Below are 16,411 nucleotides of genomic sequence, written 5' to 3'. Positions count from 1 at the left end.
AAGCTGCCGTGGACATTCATGTAAATGTCTTTGCGGGGACCTGTGCTACCTTTTCTTGTGGGCAAATCCCTCGGACTCACTCTAATCAGGCGTCCATGACCACCGCTCCATCGAGACGTTTCTTTCCAAGGTCACAGTGGTTTCCATGACGTGAGACGCGGCGGTCACTGCTAATCGCCCTCCCACTTGATCGGACGCACGGCAAGTTGACAGTCCCGCCCCCTGAAACGCTTTCGTCACTCGGCTTCCAAGACATCACGCTCGTCAGTCTGTCCCCCTATCCTACCTCCCAGGCCACTCTTTGTCCTCCCTTCCTTTTCGGGCATCTTCCCATGGTATGCAATGCTGGAGTGCTCCAGGTTCGGCCCCTCTTCTTCTCCGTGTATCCCACTCCCAGGTGTACGGGGGCTGAAGCTTGCCCCCCACCCCGCCACCTAGAATTCATGTCCCCCTGGGACCTCAGAATGTGATCTTATTTGGAAGTCAGGTTTTTGCAGATATAAGATGAGGTCATGCTGGGGTAGGATGGGCCCCAAATCCGATGGCCACGCCGGGGAAAAAACTGATTCAGAGTCCTGCTCAAAGGCCACCTCCCTGGGCCACCTCCTTCCCCCTCTGGGCCCCATGGCACTCTGTCTACCATATTCCTGTCACATATCAGAGCAGTATGGCGATTCACTCGTGGGTCAGTGTGATGGTTAATTTTATGTGTGAACTTGACTGGGCCACAGGTGCCCAGATATTTGGTTAAACATTATTCTGGACAATGTTTTCCAGGGTGTTTCTGGGTAAAATTAACATTTGAAACAGTGGCCTGAGTAAAGGTAATTTCCCTCCCCCCTCTGTGGGTGGGTCTCATCCAATCCATTGAAGGGCTAGAGAGAAAACTTGAGTGAGAGAGAATCCTCTCTCTCTCTCTGCCCGTCTTCCAGCTGGGACATCAGTCTTCTGCCTTCAAGCTCAGACCTGAGCTGGAGATACCCCATCAGCTGTCCTGGGTCTCCAGCCTGCTGACCCCAGACCTTGGGACTTCCGGTCTCCATTCCTATATAAGCCGATTCCTTATAATAAATCTGTTTGGTGCCCATCGGTTCTGTTTCTTGGAAGAACCCAGACTAACGCAGTCAGCCTCTCCTGGGGGTTCAAGAAGGGCAGGAGTGGGATGAGGAGACGCACCTCCTTTCTGGACCCTACTCCCAACCAGCACAGCACTGGGCTGTACCGAACAGAGTGAAGAGACGGAGGGATGAATAAAGGAATGGTACGAATTTGCACCGGGAACATATGTTAAAGAGAGGCATCCAAATGTCATGCTATCTGCTACTTTTAATTTCTTTTAATTTCTTAAATGGTTCACCCCACTCCTTAACCAAGCCCCAACCAGCAAAGAGAATTTTCTTTCTTGTTATTGTGGAAAAATACACAGAACGCAGCATGTACCATTTTAACCACTTTTAAATGTACGATTCGGCGGTATCGAGTATATTCACCATGCTGTGCAGCCATCACCCCCATCTAGCTCCAGAACTTTCCCATCACCCCAAATGGAGACCCCGGATCCATTGGCAGTTACTACTTCCCAAGAGCCAAAGCGAGAGCTTCCATGAAATCCGCCCCGGGCTCTTAATTACGGCGGCACCAAAACCCGCTTGGCCGAGTCAACTCTCACACTGCCCTCAGGGAGGCGGGGTCTGTGGGCGGACGCTCACCTTCAGCGCTTCGTAGAGGTCATAAATGGTCCTCAGGTTGTTCATCTCCTTCTGCACTTTGAGCAGCTCTGGGTACATTGTAATCGGAAGATCGAAAAGTTTCTCAGCATTAGCCAACTCCTGGCGGTTCTTTTCATGTCTCGTGAGCTCCTTTTCAAAAATGGCTAAAAGTTCTACTCCTGGCAAATAAGTAAATAAATAGAAGCCATCCAGGAAGACACATTTAGAATTACCACAGCTTTATCTCTCTTTCTAACGGAAACCAGACGGCCAGGTCCATATGCAAAACTCTCCAGGTAGAAAATTCGGTCTCCTGGGGTGCCTGGGTGGTTCAGTCGGTTAAGCGTCTGACTTCGGCTCAGGTCATGATCTCACAGTCCATGCACTTGCACCCCACATCGGGCTCTGTGCTGACGGCTCAGACCCCGGAGCCTGCTTGGGATTCTGTGTCTCCCTTTCTCTCCGCCCCTCACCCACGCACGCTCTCTCCCTCTCTCTTTCTGTCTCTCTCTTTCTCAAAAATAAATAAACATTAAAAAAAATTTTTTTAAGAGAAAATTTTGCCTCCTTCACATTATCCCTCTAAGTGGCTCAACTTGGGCTGCACATTAGATTCCCATGAGAGTTTTAAAAGTCTTGGCATCTGGATCACCACCCCCCCCCCGACCCCCAGAACAAGAGAATTAGACTATTTGGATCTGGACACCAGGAGTCACCGGGTTTGTCAGGATCCTCAGGTGAACCCAGTGTACAGGCAAGGTTAAGAACCACTGCTTCATTCCGTAGTCCCATAACATCCTTAAGCAAAACATACTCCACTACCTCAGGAAGCCCAGCGTGAATGTTCTTACCTTTATCAAGATCATCACCAATAGAACCAGGGCCTTCACGATAAAAACGCTTTGCAAATTCCTCTATCTGCTGTTTGTAGTTTAATATTTCACCTCGAGTAATCTGCAAAGGGCAGGGTTGCATTAATTTATCCCGACGGGCATTTGTCCATATCTTTACTCAGAAAGTAAAAAATGTAAAAGGTACCTCTGTGAACGTTCTCTTTATGCCCCCAAGAGAATGATCCACATTCACGGACTCATTGAACAGATTCGACCACACGCTTTTAATATTGTCAACCAGTTCTTTCTCTGCATCAGGAGGCTGACAAAGAAACAGGACAAACAATAAATGGCCAGAAATTTGGAACTGAAATTCCGGTCAAAGCTACCGCCTGGGGATTTCCACTTGTGACGACAGCAGGCTCGGTCATTTGAATCCACAAAAAAACTGCTTGAATTAGAAAGATTATATATTTGAGGCACCTGGGTGGCTCAGTCGGTTGCACGCCTGACTTCAGCTCAGGTCATGATCTCACGGTTCGTGAGTTCAAGCCCCGCGTCGGGCTCGCTGCTGTCAGCCTGTCAGCGCAGAGCCCGCTTCAGGTCCTCTGTCCACCTCTCTCTGCCCCTCCCTCACTTGTGCTCTCCCAAAAATAAATAAATAATTTTTAAAAGAAAGAAAAACTATATATTTATGATGAAAACAAAATCAGGATAAAATCATTTTTTAAAATAAGCAGATAACACAGATAGAAAGAGAGATACCGTAGAGAGATAAGCCATAAACTAGGACCCAGTTTCAGCTCAACTTAATCTCTAATTAAAATAAGGTTATCTTAGCTTGCTGATGCATCTAGCTGTGCTGTCTATCAGAAGCAAAAAGAAATCTCCCCTGATGAAGTATAACATCTGGAGCCTCCAACTCTCTCTACAAATTTGTCATGTACAATGTCCAGAACTCAATCAGAAATAACAGGTAGGTAAGGATCAAAATGACTCGAAGGAAACCAAGAGACACACAGACAATATAAGCAGACCCTAATGGAGTTTCAAATAATTTTACTTAATAAAGGAAACAAAAGGGGCGCCTGGGTGGCTCAGTCGGTTAAGCGTCCGACTTCAGCCCAGGTCATGATCTCACAGCTGGTGAGTTTCAGCCCCACGTCAGGCTCTGTGCCAACAGCTCGGTCTGGAGCCCGCTTCGGATTCTGTGTCCCCCTCTCTCTCTGCCCCTCCCTCGCTCATGCCCTGTCTCTGTCTCAAAAATAAAAAACATTTAAAAACAATTTTTTAATAAAAAAGTAAAAAACTAAAGGAAACAGACAAAATTGGGAACTTTTATTTTAATTCTAAAAGTGTACGTTTTGCATACTGTGCAATTTTATGACGAGAGGATCTCTAGCTTTCAGGGTGACTTCTCAGTGAAGGTGTTCAGAGCAGTCAAGGAACATAAAGGCTGCAATACAAGTCTGATGCAAGTGCAGACTTACGACAGCTATTTGCTTCTTCTAGTTTGTTTCTCCAGCTGATTCTTTCTGCGTGAATGGGAGGCACAGTATGCAAAATTTTGTATACAGTTTCAGGGAGAGGCCAGGCCCCCTCAAACTCCTCCAGGGACTTCTAAAGTTCCTTTGAGCCACCCTGAACAACTGTAATAAAGACAACTGAATTATTACCGCTACCCATCTCTTGTATCATCTTAATCCTCTCCGACTCTCCTCCCTCCCGCTTATTTTGTGAAAGCCCTTTATTAAAGGAAATTAACACCAGAAACGGGGAGGGGAGGGGGAGAATTGACATGATCTCCAAAGAAAAATACAGCCTGAGCCATACCAGACCAAGAAATAATCTGTTTTCATTATTCTGAATAACTGTGGGGTTGCTCTACATTTAAATTTTATTACTTAAAGTCATCGTTGAGAAGTATTTCCGAAAAGGGTCTTAGAATTCAACCCAACTGTAAAAATGCTTAAGAAAATCCATGGGGCGCCTGGGTGGCTCGGTCAGTTAAGCGTCTGACTTCGGCTCAGGTCACGATCTCACCACTCGTGGGTTCGGGCCCGGCGTCGGGCTCTCTGCTTTCAGCACGGAACCCGCTTCCAATCCTCTCTCTCTGCCCCTCTCATGCATGTTCTCTCTCTCTCTTTCTCTCTCTCTCTCTGAGATAAATACACATTAAAAAAAAAATCCTTTTAAAGAAAGGAAACTGTTCACTCACAAAGAGATTATACATTGCCATGGTGCGGTATCGCTCCTGGACATCCCTGTATCTCAGTTCCATGACCAAAGATTTACTTCTAATTTCTGCAATCGTTGCAAGGACAAACTTGAGGTCTTCAAGGGTACTGGGGCTCTTCTTCAGGTTTTTCGCCAGGCTCTGCGAAAGAGAGGTCAAAGGACACCAAATAAACCTAGAAAACACAGTCCCCGACGGAGACGCGATTTTCACGAGAAGTACTGTAATTAACCCCAGCGATACCTCTATCTCTTCATGGAGGTGATAGAGTTCCTCCCTGGCTGACTCATTGAGAAGCTTTCCCAGCGAGGTCACCCAGGACCTGGCGTTTTCCTGCACCGTGCTCGCCAGAGGCCCCAGCTGCAGCCTGATGCAATGCTCGTCCTTAACTAAGGGGTGGCGCATGACTTCTTGGGCAATCTTGGAATAGAACTGCAACTTCTCATCATAGGACACACAAGGAGGTTTCTTGGAGGCGAACTTCTCCATCACGATGGCTTTGTCCAGCTTCCAGAGAGGTCGATACCTCTTCCATTTCTGGAGGTACTTCATAAGACTGATCAGAATCCTGTGGACGTTTTGGGGGATCATGACGGCTTGTTCAATTATCTGAGGGTTCAGGGAGATATCATCGTAAAAGCTTATCACAACGAGTTCTTCTTCCTCCCCCTTCTGAGGAGGGCATTCTATACAGCTGCCATTCATCCATCGGACAAAATGCTGGTGAAAGAAGAACCAGGGAAAAGGACAGCACTTCAGCATTTATTCTGCTTCCTATGCATAAAGTCACGTGACTTCGGGAGTCAGTCTCGCCAGTAAAAAAAGCTGATTTTTGTTAAGGAAGTACATTTCTGACATTTTATGAAAGGACAGGTAAAAATTCTTTTTTATTTGAAAGAAAGCATTTATGAACATAAAATAATGCAGGCTTCACCAGGAGCCTCAAATCCATCCAGTGAGGGGGGTGTTAAATTGGTATAAAATGTTGTGAATAATATCCAGAATGTTGGGGCGCCCGGGTGGCTCAGTCGGTTAACCGTCCGACTTAGGCTCAGGTCATGATCTCACGGTCCCCACATCGAGCCCCCCACGGTGAGTTCGAGCCCCACATCGGGCTCTGTGCTGACAGCTCGGTGCCTGAAGCCTGCTTCGGACCCCGTGTCTCCCTCTCTCTCTGCCCCTCCCCCGGTCGTGCTCTGTCTCTCTCTCAAAAATAAACAAACATTAAAAAAATTTTTTTAATGAAATAAAATTTAAAAATACCCAGAATGTGGGGCGCCTGGGTGGCGCAGTCGGTTAAGCGTCCGACTTCAGCCAGGTCACGATCTCGCGGTCCGTGAGTTCGAGCCCCGCGTCGGGCTCCGGGCTGACGGCTCAGAGCCTGGAGCCTGTTTCCGATTCTGTGTCTCTCTCTCTCTCTGCCCCTCCCCCATTCATGCTCTGTCTCTCTCTGTCCCAAAAATAAATAAACGTTGAAAAAAAAAAAATTAAAAAAAAAAAAAAATACCCAGAATGTTTCACAGAGAGTCTTTCCTACTTATTTACTCCTTGGAAATTGTTTGTTTCCCTCTTCAAAGACGCAGTTATATAAAATCTATAACGTGAGAGAATTTACATAACTGAGGTTTAATAAACTTTACTTGCACAGATTATAAAATATATGCAATTTATTAATTTCCAAGTACAGTTAAATTAACTTCCCTATCTAGATCTATACTCACTTTTATGCTTTAAAAAATGCCTGAAACATATTTGACTTTCTGAACAAACCAACTAAGAAAATGTTAGTGTCTTGAGGGGATGTGACATCCCTTATCCATAAAAATGGCCCCATTTTCCCATCGTTGGTGAGACGCAAACTATGGGTTATTGGCCAACAGACACTCCTTTGACCCCATTTGCATAGTTGAGAGCCAGCTATGTGCCAGATGCTGTTGGAGGTGCTGGGGATTCAAAGGTGGACGGACACACGAGGTCCATGTTCCCATGCACCTTGCATTCTAGTGGCACAAGAGAGTCATGGATAGACGAGCGGGGAAGTAAGAAAAGGTCAGGTAGCGGTAGGTGATGGGAAGAAGATGGAACGGGTGATAGGATAGAGAACAACGAGGAGGAGCCATCAGGGAAAAGCCTGGGGGCAGAAATCTCCAGGCAGAGGGAAGAGTTCACGTAACCGTTTCAAGGAGCAGCAAGTGCTGCTGCTGGAGGCCGGTGGGGCTGAGCGCGGGGGAGCACGAGACGTAGCGAGGCAGGTGCCAGACTGGGAGCACAGTGAGGGGTTCGGCTTATGTCCGAACGCAACGTGAAGTCGTCGGGGGGGTCGCACAAGAGATCTGACGTGAAGCGATTCGTATTTTAAGAAGAGAATTCTGACCTCCCCCCCCCCCCCCGCCCCGTGGTGGAGGAGGGGGTGTGGAAACGTGCGATCGTCCAGGGGAGGGATGCCGGGACTCAACCAGACCTCCGATGGGCGGGACAGAGGTGGACGAGAGGAAACCCTAGAATCAGGGCCGGCTCCTGGGCTCCCGGCTCGTGCATCTGGGCTGCTGCGGGCGCCGCTTGCCGCAGTAGGGAAACCGGGGGCAGGGGCAGGGTGCAAGACGGGAAGTGGAGAATTCCACCTTGGACCTGCCAACACCAGGGTCGCAGGGGACACATCGAGGAGGCAAGAGACTTGAAGAGCGGGGCGGGTAGTAGAGAGGTCTGGGCGAGGATGGCATTAAAAGGCACGAGACGGGTCAGGATCACACGGAGAGGAGACAAGGGAGCCTGGATCGAGCCTTGGGACACCCAGGCTGCTGGAAGGGCTGGAAGAGGGCTGGAAGAGGAGGGCTAGAAGAGGAGCCCAGGGGAGGGCAAGAGTCTGGACGAGAAGCAGAGCGGAGCCCACGCTCTCCGCGGCCTCCGCGACGTGCTCCCCCAAGCCGGCGGGCCTGGCGGCCGGTGGCCACAAGCCCCGCTGTGGATCCACAGACCCCTCCGCCCTTACCTTGGTGATCTCCACGCAATTTCGGACACAACGGACGCACATTTTGTCGATCTCATTCGCGTTGGGGTGGAGGATGATCTCGGGCGCCGTCAGGATGGTGTCCGTTTGGAACAGAGGGACGTTTCCCAGGATTAAAGAATTAAAAGACTGCAAATTCCTAAGAGGGGTTAATAAAAAAAAAAAAGACAGACAGACCCAGGACTCACTGGAGTGGAGTCTATCCAACACTTGACGGAAACGGCTGGTGTCACACAAGTCACATGTGAAAACCCTCTGTGTGGAGTAAGACGTTCTGGCGTCATAGCGGGCAATGCGCACTGAGTTTTATTATGTGCCCCCGTTTTGGCCTATACTTATAGGTAGTTCATTTCCACTTTTGGGAAGTGAATATCTATTAGTTGAAAGACACCTGAGTAACAGTGATGACTTCCAAAAGCTGTTCCACATGGTTCGGGAAAGATGGTCATAAAACTGGCTTTGTCTTCTCCCAGAAAGGGCCCCCCCTCTGTGGCCCACTCCTGGTCCTCAGGATTCAGCTAAAACGCGGCCTCAGGGTGGCTTTCTTGAGCACCCCCTTACAACGGCCACTCCGTTTCCTGTCCCAAAACACTGTGCTGCTTTATTTCTTTCACAGAAATCATCTTGGTTATGTCTGGGTTCCTGGTGTTTTGTGTCTCTCCTATGAGGATGGAAAAGATCCAGAAGGAGAGGGGCCCTGTCTGGCCTGGTGCCTGACACACGCAGGATCTAAGAAACCTGTGAGTGAATGAATGAGTGAATGAGTGGATGGATGGATGGACGGATCGACAGACGGATCAAGGGAAAGCATAGCATATTAAAAAAGGAAACACTATAGGAGGTGCCCTGTGTAAGAAGCTGCTGCAGGAATCTAAGAAGCAATAATGAAAAACAAAACAAAAAAAAGAAGATAAATGAAACGTGTAGAAAACAGATTTTTATAAAGGATCAACTTAGTGAAATTTGTCAAACTGGGTCCAGGAAGCAAGACGACCAAAGGTATTTATTTTATTTATTAACGTCTTGTTCCCAAGTGGACTTCAGCAGCTCACAAGAATGCTTTAACTGTAGTAAGAGACCCTAAACTCAAAGTGGGATAAAATAAAGAGACACGTATCACAGATGTTTAGCAAAGTGATGCTGGACCAGGTTCGCATCCTAGCCGTTCTTCTTACAAGGTGTGTGTCTGACTGAGGCTAAGAGAGTCGCTTAATCTTCCAACACATTGTGTCCGGAAAACAAGGGTGAGATTGTAAAAGGAGTATAACAAGAGCCTTCAGAGTAAGCTCTCATACGTGTTAGTTCAAATACATACATATATGCAGAGGGTATGTATAGAGTCTAGAGTCACAAGAACGTAACTGACAATGCAATCGTAAATACTTCTACGTTTGCTGCATTTAGGCTACAAATTTGGTTCTAAGTTTCCTAGCAGTCAAGGAGAAAGGGAAATCTTTCAAGTCAGCAATCCATAGTATCCACACCGTTTAAAAACAAAACAACAAAAAACAAAAGACAAAAAGAAAAATAATACTTTCTCAGGAGGCTAAGCTCAAAAGGGACACTAGAGAAATTTCTTCGGGGGTCCTTCACATAGAAGACATTGAATGTCCTAGGGCGGCTTCCCAGAATGATCCCACGAGGGATAATTTCCTTTTCCGAACGTTGAGGGGCCTGACAAGAACGTGAGCCAAATTAGAAAGCCATCCTTCCCTCCTGTGAGCACTCTTTGACCAGAAAGCAGACTTACCGTCCAAATCATTTCTATTCTGCACTCTATGACCCTTCCTTTAACTACTCCCGTGCGTAAACTCCTTTAATCTATGCACACTGCCTTCACGACAGGAAACGAGGTAGACTTACTTCAGGATGAGCTTTGTCAAGACGTCATAAATTTTATGTTCCCAGTATTCGTAATAGAAGGCCAGTTTGGGAGCCTTGCCTGTGTTGGTGTGGATGACCAGACCCTCGACTTTGGTCAGCAGAGGCCCGATGGCAAGATACCACCTGACCATGTGGTCCGCATCTTTGGCCCTTTCTCGCTCAATGTGCTCAAAGAATTCCTTCACGCCTGAAGAGGAAGACACCGGTTACAGTCCTTCGTGAACACGGGGAGGGATGTTACTCGCAGAGCCATCCAAACGCTAACTGCAGATCTTAAAAATACAAAAGCAGCCTCTAACCTAGACCGCAAGCAGAAAATACGTCAACACCAAAAGTTCACGACACGCCCTAAGTAAAAGAATAAATGACAACACAGGGATGTGCGTTGCGTGTGCCAAAGCACACCACGTGCAAAAGGCGGCTTTTATTTTCTCTGGGCAATTTTGCTTTTCTTGAATTGCTTTTAGACTCATCTAAGACCGCTTAAAAGATGTTGCTTGAACAAGTAAACGTGAGCCCATAAAAACACGTGTCTGTGTCACTGTTATGAAGTTATTGCCAAAGTACTACTGGTCCCCACAGAGTCAGGGATCCGTGAAACTAAGCAAGACGTAAAACAGGGCAAAAAGCAAGCATTACTCATGATCCTTTCCAGTAAATGACTAAGACCTTTAGGAATGGTCTTATTCCTAAACAAACGTGCGGGAGGGGTGGGGGGGTGCACGCCTGTGCGCACGCAGCCATGACCAATGGGTTCTTTCATTTAATTTCTTCTGTAATCAGAGAAATAAGAAATCATATCTACCTGGGAGTTCTTCCTCACTTTTAGCTGCTGGATATTTAAAGAGATTTACAGACTCTATTAACGTCAGCCTGGAAGAAATGTCGTCTGAATTCTTATGAATCTGGTGGACAAGGGACTCGAATTTCCCAATGGCCTGTTTGCACCGAGTTATGTAGTCAGCAATACCTTTGGAAGGAGAAAAGAGAGAGAGAGAAAAGAAAAAGATACTTGGCTTTCAGCTCTTTCTGTCCATACCCTGCCGACCTACATCCAGAATGTTAATATTGGCACCCCTTCCCAGGAGAGACCATGTTCATTCCATCCCCTTGGGTATTCGTGGTAGCAAACATCCACGTAGCACCCTTGGGGACCAGGACAAGGAGCCCTGTTCTCAGAGTCAACTGAACGATACATTTCTCCTGCTCAGATTTTAGCAAATCATCATCTAAAGCACTGTGAGGAGAAACAGAAGGTCCAGCTCTGTTGTCTTCTCACTGGCATGGCAACCTGAACCTACACTCTACCCTGATCCGCGTACATCGCCTTTGGCCTGCTGCTTAGACAAGTAACCAGCAGGGGCGCATGGGGGGCTCAGTCGGCTAAGCTTCCAACTTCGGCTCAGGTCATGATCTCATGGTTTGTGAGTTCGAGTCCTGCGTCAGGCTCTGTGCTGACAGCTCAGAGCCTAGAGCCCAGAACCTGCTTCGGATTCTGTGTCTCCCTCTCTCTCTGCCCCTCCCCTGCTTGTGCTCATGCTCTCTCACTCTCAAAAAATCAATAAACATTAAAAAAAAATTTTTTTTTTTAAATTTTTTTTTCAACGTTTATTTATTTTTGGGACAGAGAGAAACAGAGCATGAACAGGGGAGGGGCAGAGAGAGAGGGAGACACAGAATCGGAAACAGGCTCCAGGCTCTGAGCCATCAGCCCAGAGCCTGAAAAAAAATTTTTTTTAAGAAAGAAAAATAACCAGGAATAATATGAATAGTAAACCTGGATTAAACACATGTGACCGGTCACATAGCGGTCTAAGCATATTATTCTGTCATCAATTTTTTACAACAGTCCTGTGAATTGGGTACTAATATTATGCTGAATTTAAAGATGAGGATATTGAGCCTCCACAAGGTTGAGTCACGTGGGTGGAGCTGGACTTTTAACCCAGGGGTTTAGCTCCGGAGCCCAAGTCCAAACATACATGTTTTCCACACAAAGGAGATAGGAAGAAGAGAAGGAAATGACAAAAGAAGGGAGAAGATTTGAAAATAAGGGAAAGAGGAAGAAGGGGGAAAAAGAAGAACAAAAATGCCTTTTTAAAAAAGTAAAGGGAACTTCTACTTCCAGGAAGAGGGAGGAGATGTGCTTTTCCTTATTCCTCCTGCTAATCACAGTTAAGAACCCTGCACATTATCTATCAAACAAACATAAGACTCTAAAAAGTGGAGAGAAGCCAACTGGCTACAGACCTTGGGTCCCCACTCTGGGACCCAAGGGTTCACAGTGATGAATTTCCTGGGTTCTTTTTCCTTCTATATCTCAGATGCGGAGCTGAAGAAGCTGGCAACCATAAATGCCAAAGTCCAAAAAGAAGCCTGCTCTCTTTAGCCACAGGACCAGGAAAGGGACATCCTGGCAAGACAGAAAATTTTACACAGTCACTGCTCTACTCCAAACTCCATAGACAAAACCATGACCTCACTCAAACTCATTCCGGTAAGAGCCAGCTGAAGAGCCTAGATTTCCACCTTCATAAAACTGTGATGAGGCACCCCAATGTCTCTGCCCCTCATGCCTGTCATGATCGCATCAGAGAAGGCCATGGAGGCAGACGGAATTACGTTAAAAAATTAATTGTATGTCTATAGACTAGTGGCAAACATGTGGACACCAAAATTAAAAACACAGTATCATTTACAACCATTCAACAAAAAATTAACAAAACACGTACAAAACTTGTATGTTGAAAATGACACAGTGCTAATGAAAGAAATCAGGGGCATCTGGGTGGCTCAGTCAGTTGAGCGTCCAACCTCAGTTCAGGTCATGATCTCATGGTTCCTGGGTTCGAGCCCCACATTGGGCTCTGTGCTGACATCTTGGAGCCTGGAGCCTACTTCAGATTCTGTCTCCCTTTCTCTCTGCCCCTCCCCTGCTTGCATATTCATTCATTCATTCATTCATTCTCTCTCTCTCTCAAAAGTAAATAAACATTAAAAACATGTTTTAAAATTTAAAAAAAGAAATCAAAGATCTAAATAAATGGAAAGATACACCATGTTCATGGATCACAAAGCTCAACCCAGTACAGATATCAATTTTCCCCAAACTGATATACCGAGTTAACACAATTCCCATCAAAATCCCAGCAAGCATTTTTTGGTAGATACAGACAAGATTATTCTAAAATTTATATGGGAAAAGCAAAGAAACTGGAACAGCCAAAACAATGTGCTTAAGAGAAAAAATGGGTAGAATCGGGCTACCTACCCAATTTCAAGACTTAGCATATAGCTACAGACACATAGATCAACAGAACACAAAACCCAGAAACAGACCCATACAAATATGACCAACTGGTGTTTTACAAAGGTGCAAATGCAACTTAATGGGAAAAAGTCACCCTTTTCAACAAATGGTGCTGAAGCAATTGGATAGCCATAGTCAAGGAGGAGGAGGAGAAATTAGCCTCACCTTAAGCCTCACGCTTTGTACAAAACAAAAAAAATCAAGATTGATCACAGACTTACCTATAAAATATAAAATTATAACATACTTGGAAAAAAAAAGGAGAAAATCTTTGGGATGTCAGTCTAGGCAAAAAGAGTCCTTAGACTTGACACCAAAAGCATGATCCGTAAAAGGAAAACTTGATAAATTGGGGTTCTCAAAATTTTAAACTTTTGCTCTGCAAAAGATGCTGTTAGGAGAATGAAAACACAAGCTACAGACTGGGAGACAGTATCTGCAAAGCACGTATCCCACAAAAGGCTAGTATCTAAACCATATAAAGAACTCTCAAAGTAAAAAAGCAAACAATATAATTAGAAGATGGGCAAAAACACAGACATCTCACCAAAAAAGACATACAGATGGCAAAGAAGCACACGAAACGATTCTCAGCATCATTCCCCAATATAGAAATGCAAATCAAAGCCACGAGATCATCACAGAGCTACATGATGGCTACAATTTTTTAAAAATAGTGATAATACCAAAATACTGGCCAACATCCAGAAAAAGTCCCAGAAACTGCACTCCTGAGCACTTATCCCAGTGGAATCAAACTCACGTTCACATAAAACCCCACACACAAATGGCTTTATGGCACAAACGTCTACTCATCATAGCCAAACCTGGAAGCAACCCAGATATCCTTCAACAGGTGAATGGCTAACCTAACTGGGCACATTGAAACCATGAGATTTCAGTCACCAGAGGAACACACTACCGATATGTACAACGTCTTGGACGACCCTCCAGAGAATCAGGCTAAGGTGGAAAAGTCAACCCAAAAGGGCATATATGATTTCCTTTATAGGGCGCTCTTGAAATGACGAAATTATAGAAATGAAGAATGGATTCGCGATTGCACGGGTTGAGGCTAGGAATGGGAGTGAGGTGGGTAGGACTTTAAAAGGGCAACAGGTGGGGTTCCTGGGTGGCTCAGTCAGTTGAGTGTCCGACTTCAGCTTGGGTCATGATCTCACGCTCCGTGAGTTCGAGCCCCGCGTCGGGCTCTGTGCTGACAGCTTGGTGCCTGGAGCCTGCTTTGAATTCTGTGTCTCCCTCTCTCTCTCTGCCCCTCTCCCACTTATGCTCTGTCTCTCTCTCTCTCTCTCTGTCAAAATAAATAAACATTAAAAAAAATTTTTTTTAAAAGGGCAACATGTGGAGCGCCTGGGTGGCTCAGTTGGTTGAGCGTCCAAATTTGGCTCAGGTCATGATCTCACAGTTTGTGAATTCCAGCCTCACATCGGCCTCTGTGCCGACAGCTCAGAGCCCGGAACCTGCTTCAGATTCTGTGTCTCCCTCTCTCTCTGCCTGCCTCTTTCTCTCTCTAAAAAATAAACATTAAAAAATTTTTTAAAATAGGGGCGCCTGGGTGGCTCAGTCAGTGAAGCGTCTGACTCTGGCTCAGGTCATGATCTCACAGCTCACGGGTTCGAGCCCCGCGTCAGGCTCTGTGCTGACAGCTCAGAGCCTGGAGTCTGCTTCGGATTCTGTGTCTCCCTCTCTCTCTGCACCCCCGCCCCCTGCTCACACTCTGTCTCTCTCCCTCTCTTAAAAATAAATAAACATTAAAAATTTTTAATTTTTTTAAAATAAATATAAATAAAAGGGCAACATGAGTTATCGCTGCGGCATGGAAATGCTCTGTGTCAATGCATCTGAGTCGTGAGTTGTACTACAGTTTTGCAAGAAGTTACTGCCAGGGCACTGGGTAAAGGGTAAACAGGACCTCTCTGTATTCATTCTTACAACTGGGTGTGAATCTATAAATTATCTCAAAATTAAAAATTTTAATATTAGAAAACAATAGAAAAATATTAGGAAAAACAGTAAAGGCTGCTTTATTTTTGGAGGAGAAAGCACTGGGTCAGCAGAGTGTCCAAATCTTGTCTTCAGTCCCCACAAAAGCCTTGAGATGAATTCAAAGTTCCACCAAATATAAATGATTAATATTCAAAACCTGGGTGTTGACCGTGTCTACAGACATGCGAAGATTATAATTCAACTAAAATAACCTACAAGCATATATTTTTTGCATTCCAAAGTCTAAAAGGCAACGAATAGGAGGATGAATTATGTTACCTAGTGAGTTCCAGTTTAACCTCGTATATCCAGACCTAAACACTCTTATCAACTCCTGGGAATGATCGTCGAGAAGCAGAGCCTCTGCCTCATTTAACTTTCCTACGAGCATGTGATAATGATCCAGCATACGCTGTATTCCGTCTGTGTACCTGTGCGTTACAGGAAAGTCATTGACATGGGGACACACAACAGAGCTCGTAAACAGCTTACCCGTTATCTAGGTTACCAAAGACCTTTCACCAGCCTAAAACTTTGATCAAAAGATTTGCAGAAATTTAAAACAATGCCAACCTTCCCACTAACTTCCTTTTCTGGAAAATATGGGTATACTTCTCATTAGGAAGTGTTTGTTTTTTTTTTTTTAACACATAACAGGTTTGTTATTGTTACTTTCAGGAGAATGGATAGATACACAGTTCACACATTGCTTCGTTTTAATTTCCAGCATGGTAAATACCGGTAGCTATAAAATGCAGACAAATGAAAGCAGGAGGGGGTGGGGTTCTCAATAATTTGTAACGGAATGGAATAGAAAGGGGTCCTGAGATCAAAAAGTTCCCTGTTGATTTAAGAGACAAATCTTTTTACCTAAGAAATTTGTCCTCCTGGAGAGCAACATTTCTTGCTAACTCGGGGACGGGGAATCCTAACTGTTCCAAGTACTTTGCTTCATTAATAATCTCCCTGAGAGCAGGTGAAAAATTTACTACAAACACGGCCCCCTTCTCGGAGTTCGAAGCCTCATCAGCAGCGGCAGAAGTCTGTGGAAGAGACATTTCACAAGCATGGCAAGGACGGTCCGAGAAGCGGTCCAGATGACCCAAGTTCAACGTAAATTTGCAGACGATCAGCGTAGGGCCCTTGATGCCCTGATAGACCAGGAGGCTGGCTGGAGCTAGCTAGAACACGTATTTTGTTCAGTGAACAGGGTTTAAAGAATTCGACTTAGCCACCCACGTCCAAAAAGTGGTCAATCGCACGCAAATCCGGAATTCTGGCTTCCCTGGAAAAACCAGGAACGCTGACAAGCAGAGACCGGGATTGAGCAGGAGCTGCCCCTTTTTTTTTTTTTTTTTTTTTTAATTTTTTTTTTTTTTTCAACGTTTATTTATTTTGGGGACAGAGAGAGACAGAGCATGAACG

General features: G+C 45.6%; 1 protein-coding gene across 4 annotated transcripts in view; it reads right to left on the bottom strand.

The window, feature by feature from the left end:
• Window positions 1–16,411, bottom strand: part of DNAH10 (dynein axonemal heavy chain 10) — a 146,046-nt gene that overhangs the window by 85,455 nt on the left and 44,180 nt on the right. For 3 of the 4 annotated variants that reach the window (XR_003973202.2, XM_030336257.1, XM_030336259.1), the window contains exons 15-24: window positions 15,857–16,167; window positions 15,266–15,417; window positions 10,475–10,639; window positions 9,649–9,856; window positions 7,768–7,924; window positions 5,022–5,498; window positions 4,761–4,919; window positions 2,748–2,864; window positions 2,561–2,663; window positions 1,710–1,888 (exon numbers count right to left, since the gene is read on the bottom strand). Coding sequence is in view for 3 of the 4 variants with exons in the window: in XM_030336257.1 (XP_030192117.1) it covers window positions 1,710–1,888; window positions 2,561–2,663; window positions 2,748–2,864; window positions 4,761–4,919; window positions 5,022–5,498; window positions 7,768–7,924; window positions 9,649–9,856; window positions 10,475–10,639; window positions 15,266–15,417; window positions 15,857–16,167 (2,028 nt within the window). In the remaining variant the exon portion in view is untranslated. The remainder of the gene's footprint in view (window positions 1–1,709; window positions 1,889–2,560; window positions 2,664–2,747; window positions 2,865–4,760; window positions 4,920–5,021; window positions 5,499–7,767; window positions 7,925–9,648; window positions 9,857–10,474; window positions 10,640–15,265; window positions 15,418–15,856; window positions 16,168–16,411) is intronic. The other variant, XM_030336258.1, reaches the window with a different exon arrangement.

The sequence above is a fragment of the Lynx canadensis genome, chromosome D3 (genome assembly GCF_007474595.2).
Source record: "Lynx canadensis isolate LIC74 chromosome D3, mLynCan4.pri.v2, whole genome shotgun sequence".
Lineage (NCBI taxonomy): Eukaryota > Metazoa > Chordata > Mammalia > Carnivora > Felidae > Lynx > Lynx canadensis.
This window is presented reverse-complemented; position numbering and strand designations above follow the sequence as displayed.